Genomic DNA, 12,538 nt, shown 5'->3' on the forward strand with positions numbered 1-12,538 from the left:
CAGTCATACACATCATCCCATCAGAAGCCAACATCCGTGGACCGGCTGGCCTGAAGATAGTGTACTGACACACCGAAACTGGTTACAAAATAATGAAATTACATCAGAACGACGGCTGCAGTTGTTCCATTTTATTACACATGTGAACGGCCGAGACCATGCAGACCATCAGTCACAAGAGTGAAAAAAGAAAAATTTGGGCGGATGGTGATTAGTGTGATTCACCAGCAGTACCAAACGGTCCCAGGCATTTTCTGCGAGATTAAGCCAGTGACCCAGCGAGATGCGATAGGATGCCCGAGTGTTTGCCAAACCAGGAACGTATGTGCGCAGCCGTGTGAACATGTTGTTGTTACCTCGGAAGACGGAAGAACACACAGCAAACTCATCACGATGGTGTGGAAGAAAGAGCAACACCAAGAACCGAGAACCCTGAAGTAAACATCCTTTTTCACGATCATGGTAATCTTCAGAGTGGACCTAAAGCGTCACAGAAGCACCTCCAGCCCGAAACACACCTTTCAGACGCTGTGGATAAAGAAGTCATTGGGCTGTCGGTGCGTCTTTCCAAAAAGGCAATATTGTGAATTGTCCGACGACGCTATACGTCTCTTGTCAGCTACTGTCCATTTTCTATGCTGTTTGGCCCACTGAAGACATGCAGCTTTACGTGCTGCAGTGATCGATGGCCTTTTGTGAAGTATCTGACTCCATATGTCCATTACATGCATTTATCTCCGCAGTATTTACTCAGAAACTGGTTGAGATGGATCTGCTTTCACTGACAGCACCAACTCCTGGTGGGATCGAAACCGATTGTCATTGACATCATCTACAGTCCTTGTTGGTTAAGATCTTTTACAGAACACTGTTCTTACGACGTGATTAATGACTGCGACTGATACACGATTCATTGTAGACGAGTTTAACAGTCCGTGCTGGTACACAAAAATACGGCAACTTAATGCACGGTGTTGTTATGGGGACGTCTCCACGTGGATCAGTCTTACTGCATCGATTCCGTATAACCGACTGGCGCAAACACATAACTTCACTGTCCTGTCTTAAGTCAGTGGTGAAGCGTCACACGACCGACTGTTACTGATGCTACACCGTCTAGACTCTAGAGGGCTCCAAAGCAACCTGTGTGCTCTATTAAGGGAAGAGGACTGGTACTTTACCTGGTGAGCGTATTTCAGCACAGTGCCGAATGGTGGTACATTACGTAACTCATATGTGTCGTTTAATGTTGTTTTCCTTTGCAGACAGGAGACGAATAAATGAGTATTATTCAGACAGTGCACATCAGTGGAGTGCTGACGCGGACGAAAAGAAATAAAATCCAGAGTGTCCGGGCTAGAGGTATTTAAAAATATTTCTTTGTGTTTCAGTAGGTATTAAGTTTAATAATTTTATTTGTCCAATATTGTATACATCAGCTCAAACATTTGTATGCTTGGGAGAACAGTTCAATGTAGCCACGTTTGTAGCTCGGTAGATATGGAAACTAACTCCAGTTTTCGCCACACGTTCGTAAGCATGACATGTGTTAAAGCTCTACTGCAGAGTAGATCCGTTGTCTCCAATCTATCAGATCTCGAACCTTTGTCCTGCAGACAATATCCTTGATAAACCACCATGCACTAAAATCCAGTGGAGTCAGATCAGGAGGCCGAGGGGGCCAGGCAATGGGACCTTCCCTTCCGATCCAACGCTCAGGGAACGTCTCATGGAGAAATGTGATAACATCCCCATGATAGAGGGGTGGGGCGCCATCCTGCTGTACAATGACATCGGAAGGCATCTGTAGAACTCGACAGTTCGCCAACATATCGAGATAGGTGGCCCTGTCACTGTAGACCCCATAAAAAGAAATGAACCACACACAACTAGTTTATTTAGTCTCAGCCACACTTTAAATTTTGGTGTGTCCTTTTCGTACTCAATCACTTCTCCTGGAGCCTCACTGCCCCATATTCGATAGCTATGTCAGTTAACTTTGCTACAGACGTGGAAGTAGATTCATCACTGACCAACACTGCATTGAGGTAGTAGTTGATTCTGTCTATAGAATGCAACATTTCAACAGCAAAACCACATCGTCTGCGGTGATCCTCAGGCGTAATGTGACGCAAAATTTACGTGTGCTTCTAGCGAACGCTTCACGCACACGTCCGACGGTCTCTTCATTTACATGTTTTTCATGATGTTTTCGGGCATCTGAAATCAAACTTCTCCTTTCTTGAAAAGTACTATCCTACAGATGGATTTAAATGTCGGAGAATTCACGTTCCATTCTGTTCTTGCATGCTGCTGAACACGTGTTACAGACTTCAACTCTACTACCCTTGGCACACACTGCACCTTACTTTGTGGCGCCCACATGTTGACTGTCAGGAGTACGTCCGCCTGCTGCACAGTAAACATTTGTGCGCATGCGTCATGCGATTCAGCGCTGTTGATGAACAGCTGAGGATCACAACATGGAGAGTGTCTCTGTCGACAGCGTATTTACCCAACAACATAAAATGTCGAGTTCCTTCGTTATAAGCATTTGTCTGTGTATACCCCTAACCCTGACACCTTGTGGCATGCCATTGTTTCCGTTATTATTGTAGAGGACATTACTATGAAACTGTGGTCTTTGTCTCATTGCGAATTAAGATCCTATGGGACCAATCTGCTGAGGTCATTGGTCCCTAAGCTTACACACTACTTAATCTAACTTACGCTAAGAACAACACACACACCCATGCCTGAGGGAGGACTCGAACCTCCGACGGGGACAGCCGCGCGAACCGTGCAGGGCGCCTTTGCCCGCGGGCTACCCCGCGCGGCGATTATTTAATGCTTTAGGTATGCATCGTCCTATAAACTGCTCCAAAAAGCTCTCAGTTTTCTGAATAGCATGTTCTAATGAAAACAAAAAGCATTGTTACGCCGACTTACCTGTATGCAGTTTGAACTGAAAGCTTCTATGTGACTGTCATCTACGAAGTTAATGCCATACAAGTTGATCACCCGCAGGTTGGGGGTTGCTGATTTCAGTTTGTGCACGTTTATTACTTCATAGATTTCCTCCTCTTCCTCCTCAACTTTCTCATACGTGCCTATAATTTTAAACAGAAGAAAATTTGTTTTACTCATATTTACCTGTTACACATAAAGTTGGTGAATAAACTACCGCAAAAAAATGTTATGGATTGAAATTCACATTAATTTCAAACATTAAACTAAAAAATTATCATATTCTATATCAAAAGAAATATTTAATCACACAAAATATAATGTTAAGCAGCAAGTTCTGTTGTCTATTTTCTAATTATTCTTCCATTCGGCTCATCTGAATTTGGAATCAGAGAGATCACAAGCGTTTTTGTATCTTAAATGTGTGCGAACGCCAATTCTGCGTGTCTCTTTATTATAAAACGACCGCAACCCTAACCAATCACTTCTATCGAAAATACAGTGCCTTAACGTTGTACTCCATCTAAGAAGAAACACAATGACTCTGATTTCGTGGTTCTGGGTGTATGTAGTATGAAGCAAAAGATTAATTTGAAGACAACGATGGAATTAATTACTTTACGCTGCAAAGAAGAGCCAACAATAACAACAACAACAACTTCTTGTGCCTAGAAGTGTTAACAGGTATGGCGACTGGTTCGGTGAAATTCCATTGCTTTGTTAAACCAAGCACGTATGTTCAAACTTGTAGCAATCAGTTACAGATCCTGAGAGATCCTATGTTGTGGCGATTTTAGGCACTTACAGAATTTCTTAACTGACTAGGAACGTGAACTGACATTAAAATGGGCTGACAACACCTTAGAACTGCGCTTACAAATTTTTCTAACATTTTCCGGAGATACTGAAGAGTTTATTGAATATATAGTTTATCTAAAACTTTTAAGATATAAAAAAGGAGTTCGCAAAAAGAGCAGAGATTTTGAGAAGTCGCGTAGACAGTTGGCGTTGGTCCCGTGTACGCTTTTAATAGCTTCTGATTTCTAAATTTATCGTGATTTCCTTAAACGAATTCGTGTTTGATTCTGTTCTCTAGCCTTGTCCTCGTTACTCCGTTTTCAATTAATTTGCTTTTATTTATTATTAATTTCAGTTAATTAAAATTAATTTACACGCTCCTAATCTTTCATCCTTACTTTAAAAGGTGTCTCTACATCGGAAATATTAGAGTTAAACTCATACGGACAAGAATAAAGAGCCGCACACGATAGGCCTTGCTGACACCACTCTTAAGAGATTTACACAGATAGCAGAACTCAGTGTAGCGGCGAGTTGAACAGAGCTCTCATCGGAGCACAAATTAGCTCTGCTAAACATCTATTTAGCAGGAGCGATTTTCTGTGGACTTGTGCTGATATTAAGCGCCTGCACACATTGCTCCAATTCTCGTCCGTCTCCGTTGCTTGGACTACCGAAATAGCTCTGGCACGGTTGGCTGTTGACAGATCAAAGAAAGAAAGTCTGGAAATGACAGCCACGTCGAGAAGCGTGAACTCTGTGACCTACTTGTGCAAATGTGCGTTCATAAAGATTTAGATAGTGGCCTCGGATTGTGAAAACGCGACTTTGAACTTGTCAGATCTGTGCTGTTGTTCTATAAGAGTAAAGCAAATGAGAGAGGTGACAAATACTTCTTTAAACTTTTTTTGCGATACATGCACCCTTGACACGATCGTATTAGTAGGATAAGGTGCCATCACAGAGTATTAGCTATAATTTTAAGTTTATAGTCCGATCCTCATACAAATAATAGTTGTTACATATTTAATGGCACAAAAGAGCATAATATGTAAACCCATTAAATTATAATTCATTAGCTGTTACGCAATATCAATAAAAATCTCAGGGCTGATGTTACAGAAGCTTCCTTTCAGTTTTTACCTTCAGTCGTATCTGTGACAATAGTGAAACCCAGCGCCAGGAAATAGCCTACTATTCTTTAATAGCACTGGGGAGAGGGGGGAGGGAGGGGGCGCACTGAGTTTAACTTCCCTCTACGACAGGCGAATCACTGTCAACATTGTCACTTGCCGTCACTTAACGAGGCACTGCGAGGAGGTTTGGATTTTAAGCCATGATTTTGGCGCTTGTCTGATCATTGGGAATTTCAGTCAGACGGAGTAATCCTTGAAAGGTCTTCTTCTGCGTTCCCAGATTGTGTTGAAGTCCGAAAACTTTCGATTTTTTAGCTCGTTTTTGGTGCATTGCATTTGGTTGTCTATCATTATGATACCTTTTAATTCCTTCATTCTTAGGTGATGATTATCTTGTCACTAGACAGGCTACGTCTATCTGCTATTGGCACTACTATGGAATTCGTGTTTAAGTGTATAAATATGACTGCTCTGGGAGTGTTAACCTGTGGCAGATGGTGTACAGTCGCACGGCATGGTCCTGGACACGCTTTATGTGCGAGTCCGCTCCATTCCCGGACACTATGTCAGCATACTCCAGCAGCCGGCCAGTGTGGCCGGCGGTTCTAGGCACTTCAGTCTGGAACCGCGTGACCGCTACGGTCGCAGGTTCGAATCCTGCCTCGGGCATGGATGTGTGTGATGTCCTTAGGTTAGTTAGGTTTAAGTAGTTCTAAGTTCTAGGGGACTGATGACCACAGATGTTAAGTCCCATAGTGCTCAGAGCCATTTGAACCATACTCCAGTAACAGTCGAAGCAGCGACTTGTACAGGATGAGACAGTGTTCCTGTAACACTGATACAGGGTTCAGTAACGGGTAGACTTGCTTAAACCTTTCAGACCGTCTGGCTACAATTGCGTACATTAACTTTTACTTTGTCTTAGCGGCAACAGAAGTATTTTTTCCTAATACAAACCTGAGGTGCACGTTTGTGAATGTTCAGCCTTTTCACCGAGCGAGGCGGCGCAGTGGCTAGCACACTGGACTCGCATTAAGGAGAAGACTGGTTCAAATCCGCGCCCGGCCATCCTGCTGTAGGTTTTCTGTGATTTACCTAAAGCGCTTCACGAAAATGTCGCGATGGTTCCTTTGAAAGAGCACGGCCGATTTCCTTCTCCACCCTTCCCTAATCCGCTGGGACCGATGACCTCGTTGTTTGGTCCCCTCCCTCAAATCAGCCAACCAATCAACCTTTTCATCATGAACAAGTGCTGCTAACCGTTGGACATCAGTATGAAAATATCAGCAAGTCAGTGTAGCAGTTCGCAGCAGCTCGTGACCACCGGAATACACGGATGTGGCTAGGTTCGCTATACTTCATAATATAATCGATACTGTTGTTATTTTGCATGGTAATTATTGACTGATCATTTTACTATTATTACAGTAGAGAATATTTCGTAATTAGTTACTTTAGTTCATAAAATGAATCCTAGTGTAAAAAGTATGTTTTGAAAACGGTTACATATTTTTGTATAAGTCTTGCATCTAAAATCATTTTAAAAATCACATGAGAGCTTACCACATAAAGATAAATTTTTTATCCTCCATAAAATATTCAGGTCTGAAAGGGTTAAGACGGGCCAAGGCTTTTCCTCGCAGTTTCTGTACGTCTTGGTACCATGTTGAATGAGTGTCTAATCTGACGCCGAAGTGAAGCACAATGATATTCTGTTCTCACTGAGTTCCCATAAATATGGATTTTACTTTGTCCAGGAAGTTCCGACGACTGATAATAACGTCTCGACTTTTGTCTATGTTGAAAGTCAGACTGCAATACAGGTTCAGATAGTTGTGCGATCAATGGTGTCTTTGAGGTGTTGGAAAATGTGGCGGGCATTGACATTCCGTACGAAGACCCCCGTGCCGTAAGTCTGCTTGCAGTGCGGACTGCTGTGGCCTGCGATCGGCATGTCGTCTGTGTGTAGGGGTTCAGCTCCATTACCGACCCTCCTGATGCTGCTGTCCGAAGAGATCCTATGCTCGACCTTTTCGTGGAATGTCCTTTCTTGAAGGTATGTCGGGAGAAGACTCACATGAGTCCTCTGCTGTTCTTAATATATATTAATGACTTGCCATTTTATATTCACGAATATGCAAAGCTGGTACTTTTTGCCGATGATACTAGTATAGCTATCACACCCAACAGACAAGAATTGTACACGATGTTTTTCAGAAAATCATTAAGTGGTTCTCTGCAAATGGCATCATATTCTGGGGTAACTCATCTTTGAGTAAAAGAGTGTTCATTGCAGAAAAGCGTGTAATCAGAATAATTCCTGGAGCTCATCCAAGTTCGTCCTGCAGACACTTATTTAAAGAGCTAGAGATCTTCACTGTAGCCTCACAATATACATATTCACTTACGAAATTTGTTATTAACAATCCGAACGAATTCAAACGTAATAGCAGTGTACATGGCTACAACACTAGGAGAAAGGATGATTTTCACTACTCAAGGTTAAATCTAACTTTGTCTCAGAAGGGGGTATATTATGCTGCCACGAAAGTCTTTGGTCACTTACCTAATAGCATCAAAAGCCTGACAGATAGCCATATAGCATTTAAAAGGAAATTAAAAGAATTTCTTAATGGCAACTTCTTCTACTCATTAGATGAATTTTTGGATATAGTAAGTGGGCAATTTCCCCAACCCCCACAAAAAAATTTAAAAATATTGTGTCATGTAATTTTTTGTGTCATGTAATATCTTATATAGACACCTTTTATTAACCTGACACGTTCCACATCATTACGAAGTGTCGTATTCATGATCTATGGAACAAGTACGAACCTAATCTCTAATCTAATCAGATTAACTGGAGGAGGTCGTCGTACTACACGTTGCGGAACACATGTCATACATTTAAGAAGACGGCTTCGCAGAATTCCTGACGTACCATTGCGTTCATCGCCGCCTGTACCCACTGCCGAAACTGAAGGATTGTCTAGTCCCTGGACTGAAATCTGAACTTCTCTAGGAGCCAATATGTTCAGCATACACGTTTTGCAACAGCCTCTGCAAATATAGCCTGTCGAAAAGGTTTGATGTCGGCAGAAGTTGACTTATTAGTCAGTAGTTCCTTGAGAGGAGCAGACCTTTGCCCAGCTTTGGTATGGTCACTACCGTGGCTTGTTTACAGTCTAGAGCAGGTGCCTCAAAAAAGGGTTGGTCAGCGTCAGGGCCTGAGCCTTTCAAATATTAACCTGACAAAGCTGCCCAAGTTGGTGATCCACCTCTTGTGGAGCACTGTACAGCCCTGAACATTCCTCCACCAGACACAGGAGATCTGGATGAAACTCCCTACAAAGACATGAGTCAGAGCGTTAGCCTTGGCGTCTCGCTCACAGATGAAATCTCGTGAAGGTAACTACGGATCTTCAGTGATACTGGAGCAGCGTAGCTGGAGCCGGCGCAAACCGACAATATGCTTAAGGAAGCAGGTCTGGGGCAATGCGCAGTAGCAAGGGGCAGTGTGTCCTGTGACACTCCACTCAATAGCGCCATTCTGCTGCATTTTTGCGGAGAGATGAAGACTGAAAATTTGGAATTGATTTCCGTGGTATCGCACTTACGACGCTGGTCGTTTTGCCTCTGCAGTTTTTATTAAAGCTAAAATAAAGTAAAAATAGCAAATACACTCAAGACATGAAAAACGACGTACCACGAAGGAATTATCCGAAGCGAGCGGAAATCGATAGATGTGATATGAATGTACAAACAGACGAATGATTATAATTTCAGAAAAAATGGATGATCTCGTCAAGGAAACGAGCTTCATAAATTGAGCAAGTCAATAACGCGTTGGTCCACCTCTGGCTCTTGTGCAAGCAGTTGATCGCCTTCGCATTGGTTGACAGAGTTGCTGGATGTCCTCCTGAAGGATATAGTGCCAGATTCTGTCCAATTGGTGCGTTACAGCGTTAAAATCCCGATATGGTTGGAGGGCCCTGTACATAATGCTCCAGACGTTATCGACTGGGGAGAGATCTGGCCGCCTTGATCTGGCCGCCTTGTTGGTCAAGGCACGGCTTGGCAAGCACGAAGACAAGCGGTAGAAACTCTCACAGTGAGCAGGCACGTATTATCTTGCTGAAGAGTATGCCCAGGATGGCTTGCCATGACGGGCAACAAAACGGGACGTAGGATATCGTCGATGTACCGATGCGCTGTGAGAGCGTCGTGGACGATAATCAAAGGGGTCCTGTTATAAAAAGAAATGGCACCTCAGACCGTCACTCCTGGATGTCAGGTCGTATGGTGCGCAACACTCAGGTTTGTTATGCCACAGCAATGTGGGGAGTCTCCAGAAACGTCTTTGCTGGTCATTGGGGCTCGGTTCGAAGCAGGACTCGTCACTGTAGACAATTCTACTCCTGTCAGTGAGATTCCACACCGAAGCAGGACAGTGGTACGTCGACGATATTCTACGCCCGGTTTTGTTCCACTTCATGACAAGCTGTCCTGGGCTTACATTTAAGCAAGATAGTGCCCGCCCACAAATGCGACAGTTTCTACTGCTTGTCTTCGTGTTTGCGAAACCGTATCCTTGGCCGGCAAAGTCATCGGATCTCTCCCTAATTGAGAAAGTCTGGAGCATTATGGGCAGGCCCCTCGAACCAGATTGGAATTTTGACGATCTAACGCGTCAGTTGGACAGAATTTGGTACAGTATGTCTAAGGAGGTCATTTAGAAATTCTAGCAATCAGTGTCTAATCGAATAACTGCCTGCCTAAGGGCCAGAGGTTGACCAACGCGTTACGTCATGCTCTATCTGGGAAGCTCGTTCTCTTGAATAAGTCGTCCAATTTTTTTGAAATTTTAATCATTTACTTGTCTGTACATGTAAATCACTTCTACCGATTTCTGTCCCATTCAGACAATTCCTTCGTGGTGCATCTATTTTTTTTTGTCTTAGTGTATATTACATTTACAAGAAATAACGATAGTGTTCCGTACATAAATCATTCGGAAGTGAGTTGAAAACAGAAATAGTGTACCCTGTGGCGCATACCCAACGTCGCCAGCTGTCAGGGGACAACAGCTACTGCATTGGGACAGAGACAGGGAACACACGTCACAAAATATTCTCCGTCTCTTTTTGCGTAGAACTCAAGACACAGCCGACTTCTAACTTGCACACCACATGTAGTAGCTGTCTGAGGGAGGCTCTTCTGTGACTCACGCCGGCCGTTGTGGCAGAGCGGCTATAGGTGCTTCAGTCCGGAACAGCGCGACCGCTACGGTCGCAGGTTCGAATCCTGCCTCGGGCATGGATGTGTGTGGTGTCCTTAGGTTAGTTAGGTTTAAGTAGTTCTAAGTCTAGGGACTGATGACCTTAGATGTTAAGTGCCATAGTGCTTAGAGCCACTTGAACCTTTTGTAACTCACGACTTACTCGTGGTAGCTGTTGGTCCATTCTGGCTTTCTCTCTCATTGCTTCAACGTGCACTCCACGCCGGGGCCCTTTAAACAGCACACAGTGCCGGGCTCCGTTTACTCCACAGCTTTTGAAGAGTCACCCAGACGTTACAAGTATACTTCTCAGGTGTGTCTAGAGCAACCACCAGCTACAGTCTAGTAGCCATCTTTGTCGATTGTACACGTGCCACAGTTCGCACCGTTCGTCGTCTACTTTCGTTGAAAACGGGAGGCCACGGAGGACCAATTCCAACAATTTCGTCGGCATCGAAGTACGTATTTGCATGGCAAATGCTCTTGTGTTACCAACTCTACAATATTTTTTAGTCACCAGTGTCCTATAGCCCTCAATCAAAACTGATGAGCACTGTCCACCAAAAGATTGAATGCCACCTGCTGGTACTGCGGGCACACGACGCGGTAAGGAATGTGTACAAGCGACGACAAGAAAGCAGAAGAGAGAGATAGCAAATCCGAAGTAGTTATAAAAGACGAGCGGGAGAGCGGTAGCAAAGAGGAACCACAAAGGGAAAAGGCCGAAACAGATAGGAAACAATTTTTGGGAAAACATGACAGACTTAGAGAGAAAAGTCATTCCCGATTGACATCAGTGGATGAACAACTGGGCAAGGTAACAGAAATTGTGGAAAGTAAGGAGATCAGTCTGAGTCAAATTTGAAGAAAGACGAGGAAAAAAACATCTCACGCCGACCGGTGTGGCAGAGCGGTTCTAGGCGCTTCAGCCTGGAACCGCGTGACTGCTACGGTCGGAGGTTCGAATCCTGCCTCGAGCATGGATGTGTGTGATGTCCTTAGGTTAGTTAGGTTTAAGTAGTTCTAAGTTCTAGAGGACTGATGACCTCAGATGTTTAGTCCCACAGCGCTCAGAGCCAAACATCTCACTTCCTCAGAGGATGCAGACTGTAGAGGAAACTAACTTCTCGCTATCTCAAAGAGCGGAGGCTACAGAAACAGTTCAACTCACAGAATCTGGGGCGTTTACTTCGCTCAAACTCGATGTTGAGACTGAGCGATCGCTAGTCGCAGCGCCATTAATGGCCCTAACAGAGAGCAGGCAGAGGGGCACTAATGGGTGGAGCAATTGTGAAAATTTGCAGCTTAATGGCACACATGCCTTAATCCAAGACAGGGCCAATGCGAGAGAATGATGTGCAGCATAAAGTGCTGCGTCCATCAAACAGGACTTTGATGACAAGCATTCCTTCTCGCCGAGGAAATTGCTTGCCTATAGCGCAAGCAGAGACCTACGTATAAAATCATGGAATGGGCAGTTTAAGGACAGCCGGCCGAACTCTTGGGCAATTCGGAGGAAACTGAAGTTCTTGAACATTCACATGAACAGCGATGTAATTGCGAAAGTATTACCAGTCACAAGAAACCCTTCAGCCTTCACGAAATTTGAAACGCAAAATCATGAAGCTATACTTACCAAGCCGGACAAAAGAAGGTATGTCTAAAGAGGACAAAAGCTCCGACACTGGCAGCAACCCTTTTTCAAAACTATTCAGTGTACTTCGGTGAGATTCTAAAACAGAATCAACATCTTGACCACCCACACAGTAGTGACGAGCTGATACAGTTATTCATTGACACATACGAACACAACATCAGAGATCCCTGCTCTGTGTTGAAAACAATGATACGCAGTCATTCAAGTTAATGCTAACAGATCTCGATGAGTACGTGCAAGAAGATAAGAGAGCGGGTGTTGTAACAGAAAGATAGCAGTGCAAAGTCTCTTGAGGGATCGAGAGCATGAACAGTAATTTAGGGGAAAGTAGCAACAGCAACCAGCCTAAAAATCAGAGGCCTAATTTTTGAAACCACTGATCCAGACACTGTGAGGGTTAATCCTGTCCCGGGAAACGGTACAGTAGGACAGCCGAGAGAGCAGGAAAATGGAGCAGTGGAAATAGTTGAAATTCAGGTTCCAGATACGAACTGGGAGCCACAAGTGTGACTCTATATCTGGGCCGTCCACAGCATGCTAAACTTCACGCGGACTGAGCGTACAGGCTGCGTTGAGGGCCAAGTCTCCATCCGTCTCGATTTTGTTGTTTAATTCCCGGAAGTACTCGATACAGCGCGACATTTATTTTAGTATTGTGGTGTGAAGTTATTCTGTCAGGACTACTCTCTACGTACGACAGAG

General features: G+C 44.0%; 1 protein-coding gene across 4 annotated transcripts in view; it reads right to left on the reverse strand.

The window, feature by feature from the left end:
• The window catches only part of LOC124789502 (F-box/LRR-repeat protein 2), a 551,725-nt gene that overhangs the window by 68,758 nt on the left and 470,429 nt on the right, over window positions 1-12,538 (reverse strand). For all 4 annotated transcript variants that reach the window (XR_007016125.1, XM_047256886.1, XM_047256888.1 and 1 more), the window contains one exon: window positions 2,950-3,110. Coding sequence is in view for 3 of the 4 variants with exons in the window: in XM_047256886.1 (XP_047112842.1) it covers window positions 2,950-3,110 (161 nt within the window). In the remaining variant the exon portion in view is untranslated. The remainder of the gene's footprint in view (window positions 1-2,949; window positions 3,111-12,538) is intronic.

This window comes from Schistocerca piceifrons, chromosome 3 (assembly GCF_021461385.2).
Source record: "Schistocerca piceifrons isolate TAMUIC-IGC-003096 chromosome 3, iqSchPice1.1, whole genome shotgun sequence".
Lineage (NCBI taxonomy): Eukaryota > Metazoa > Arthropoda > Insecta > Orthoptera > Acrididae > Schistocerca > Schistocerca piceifrons.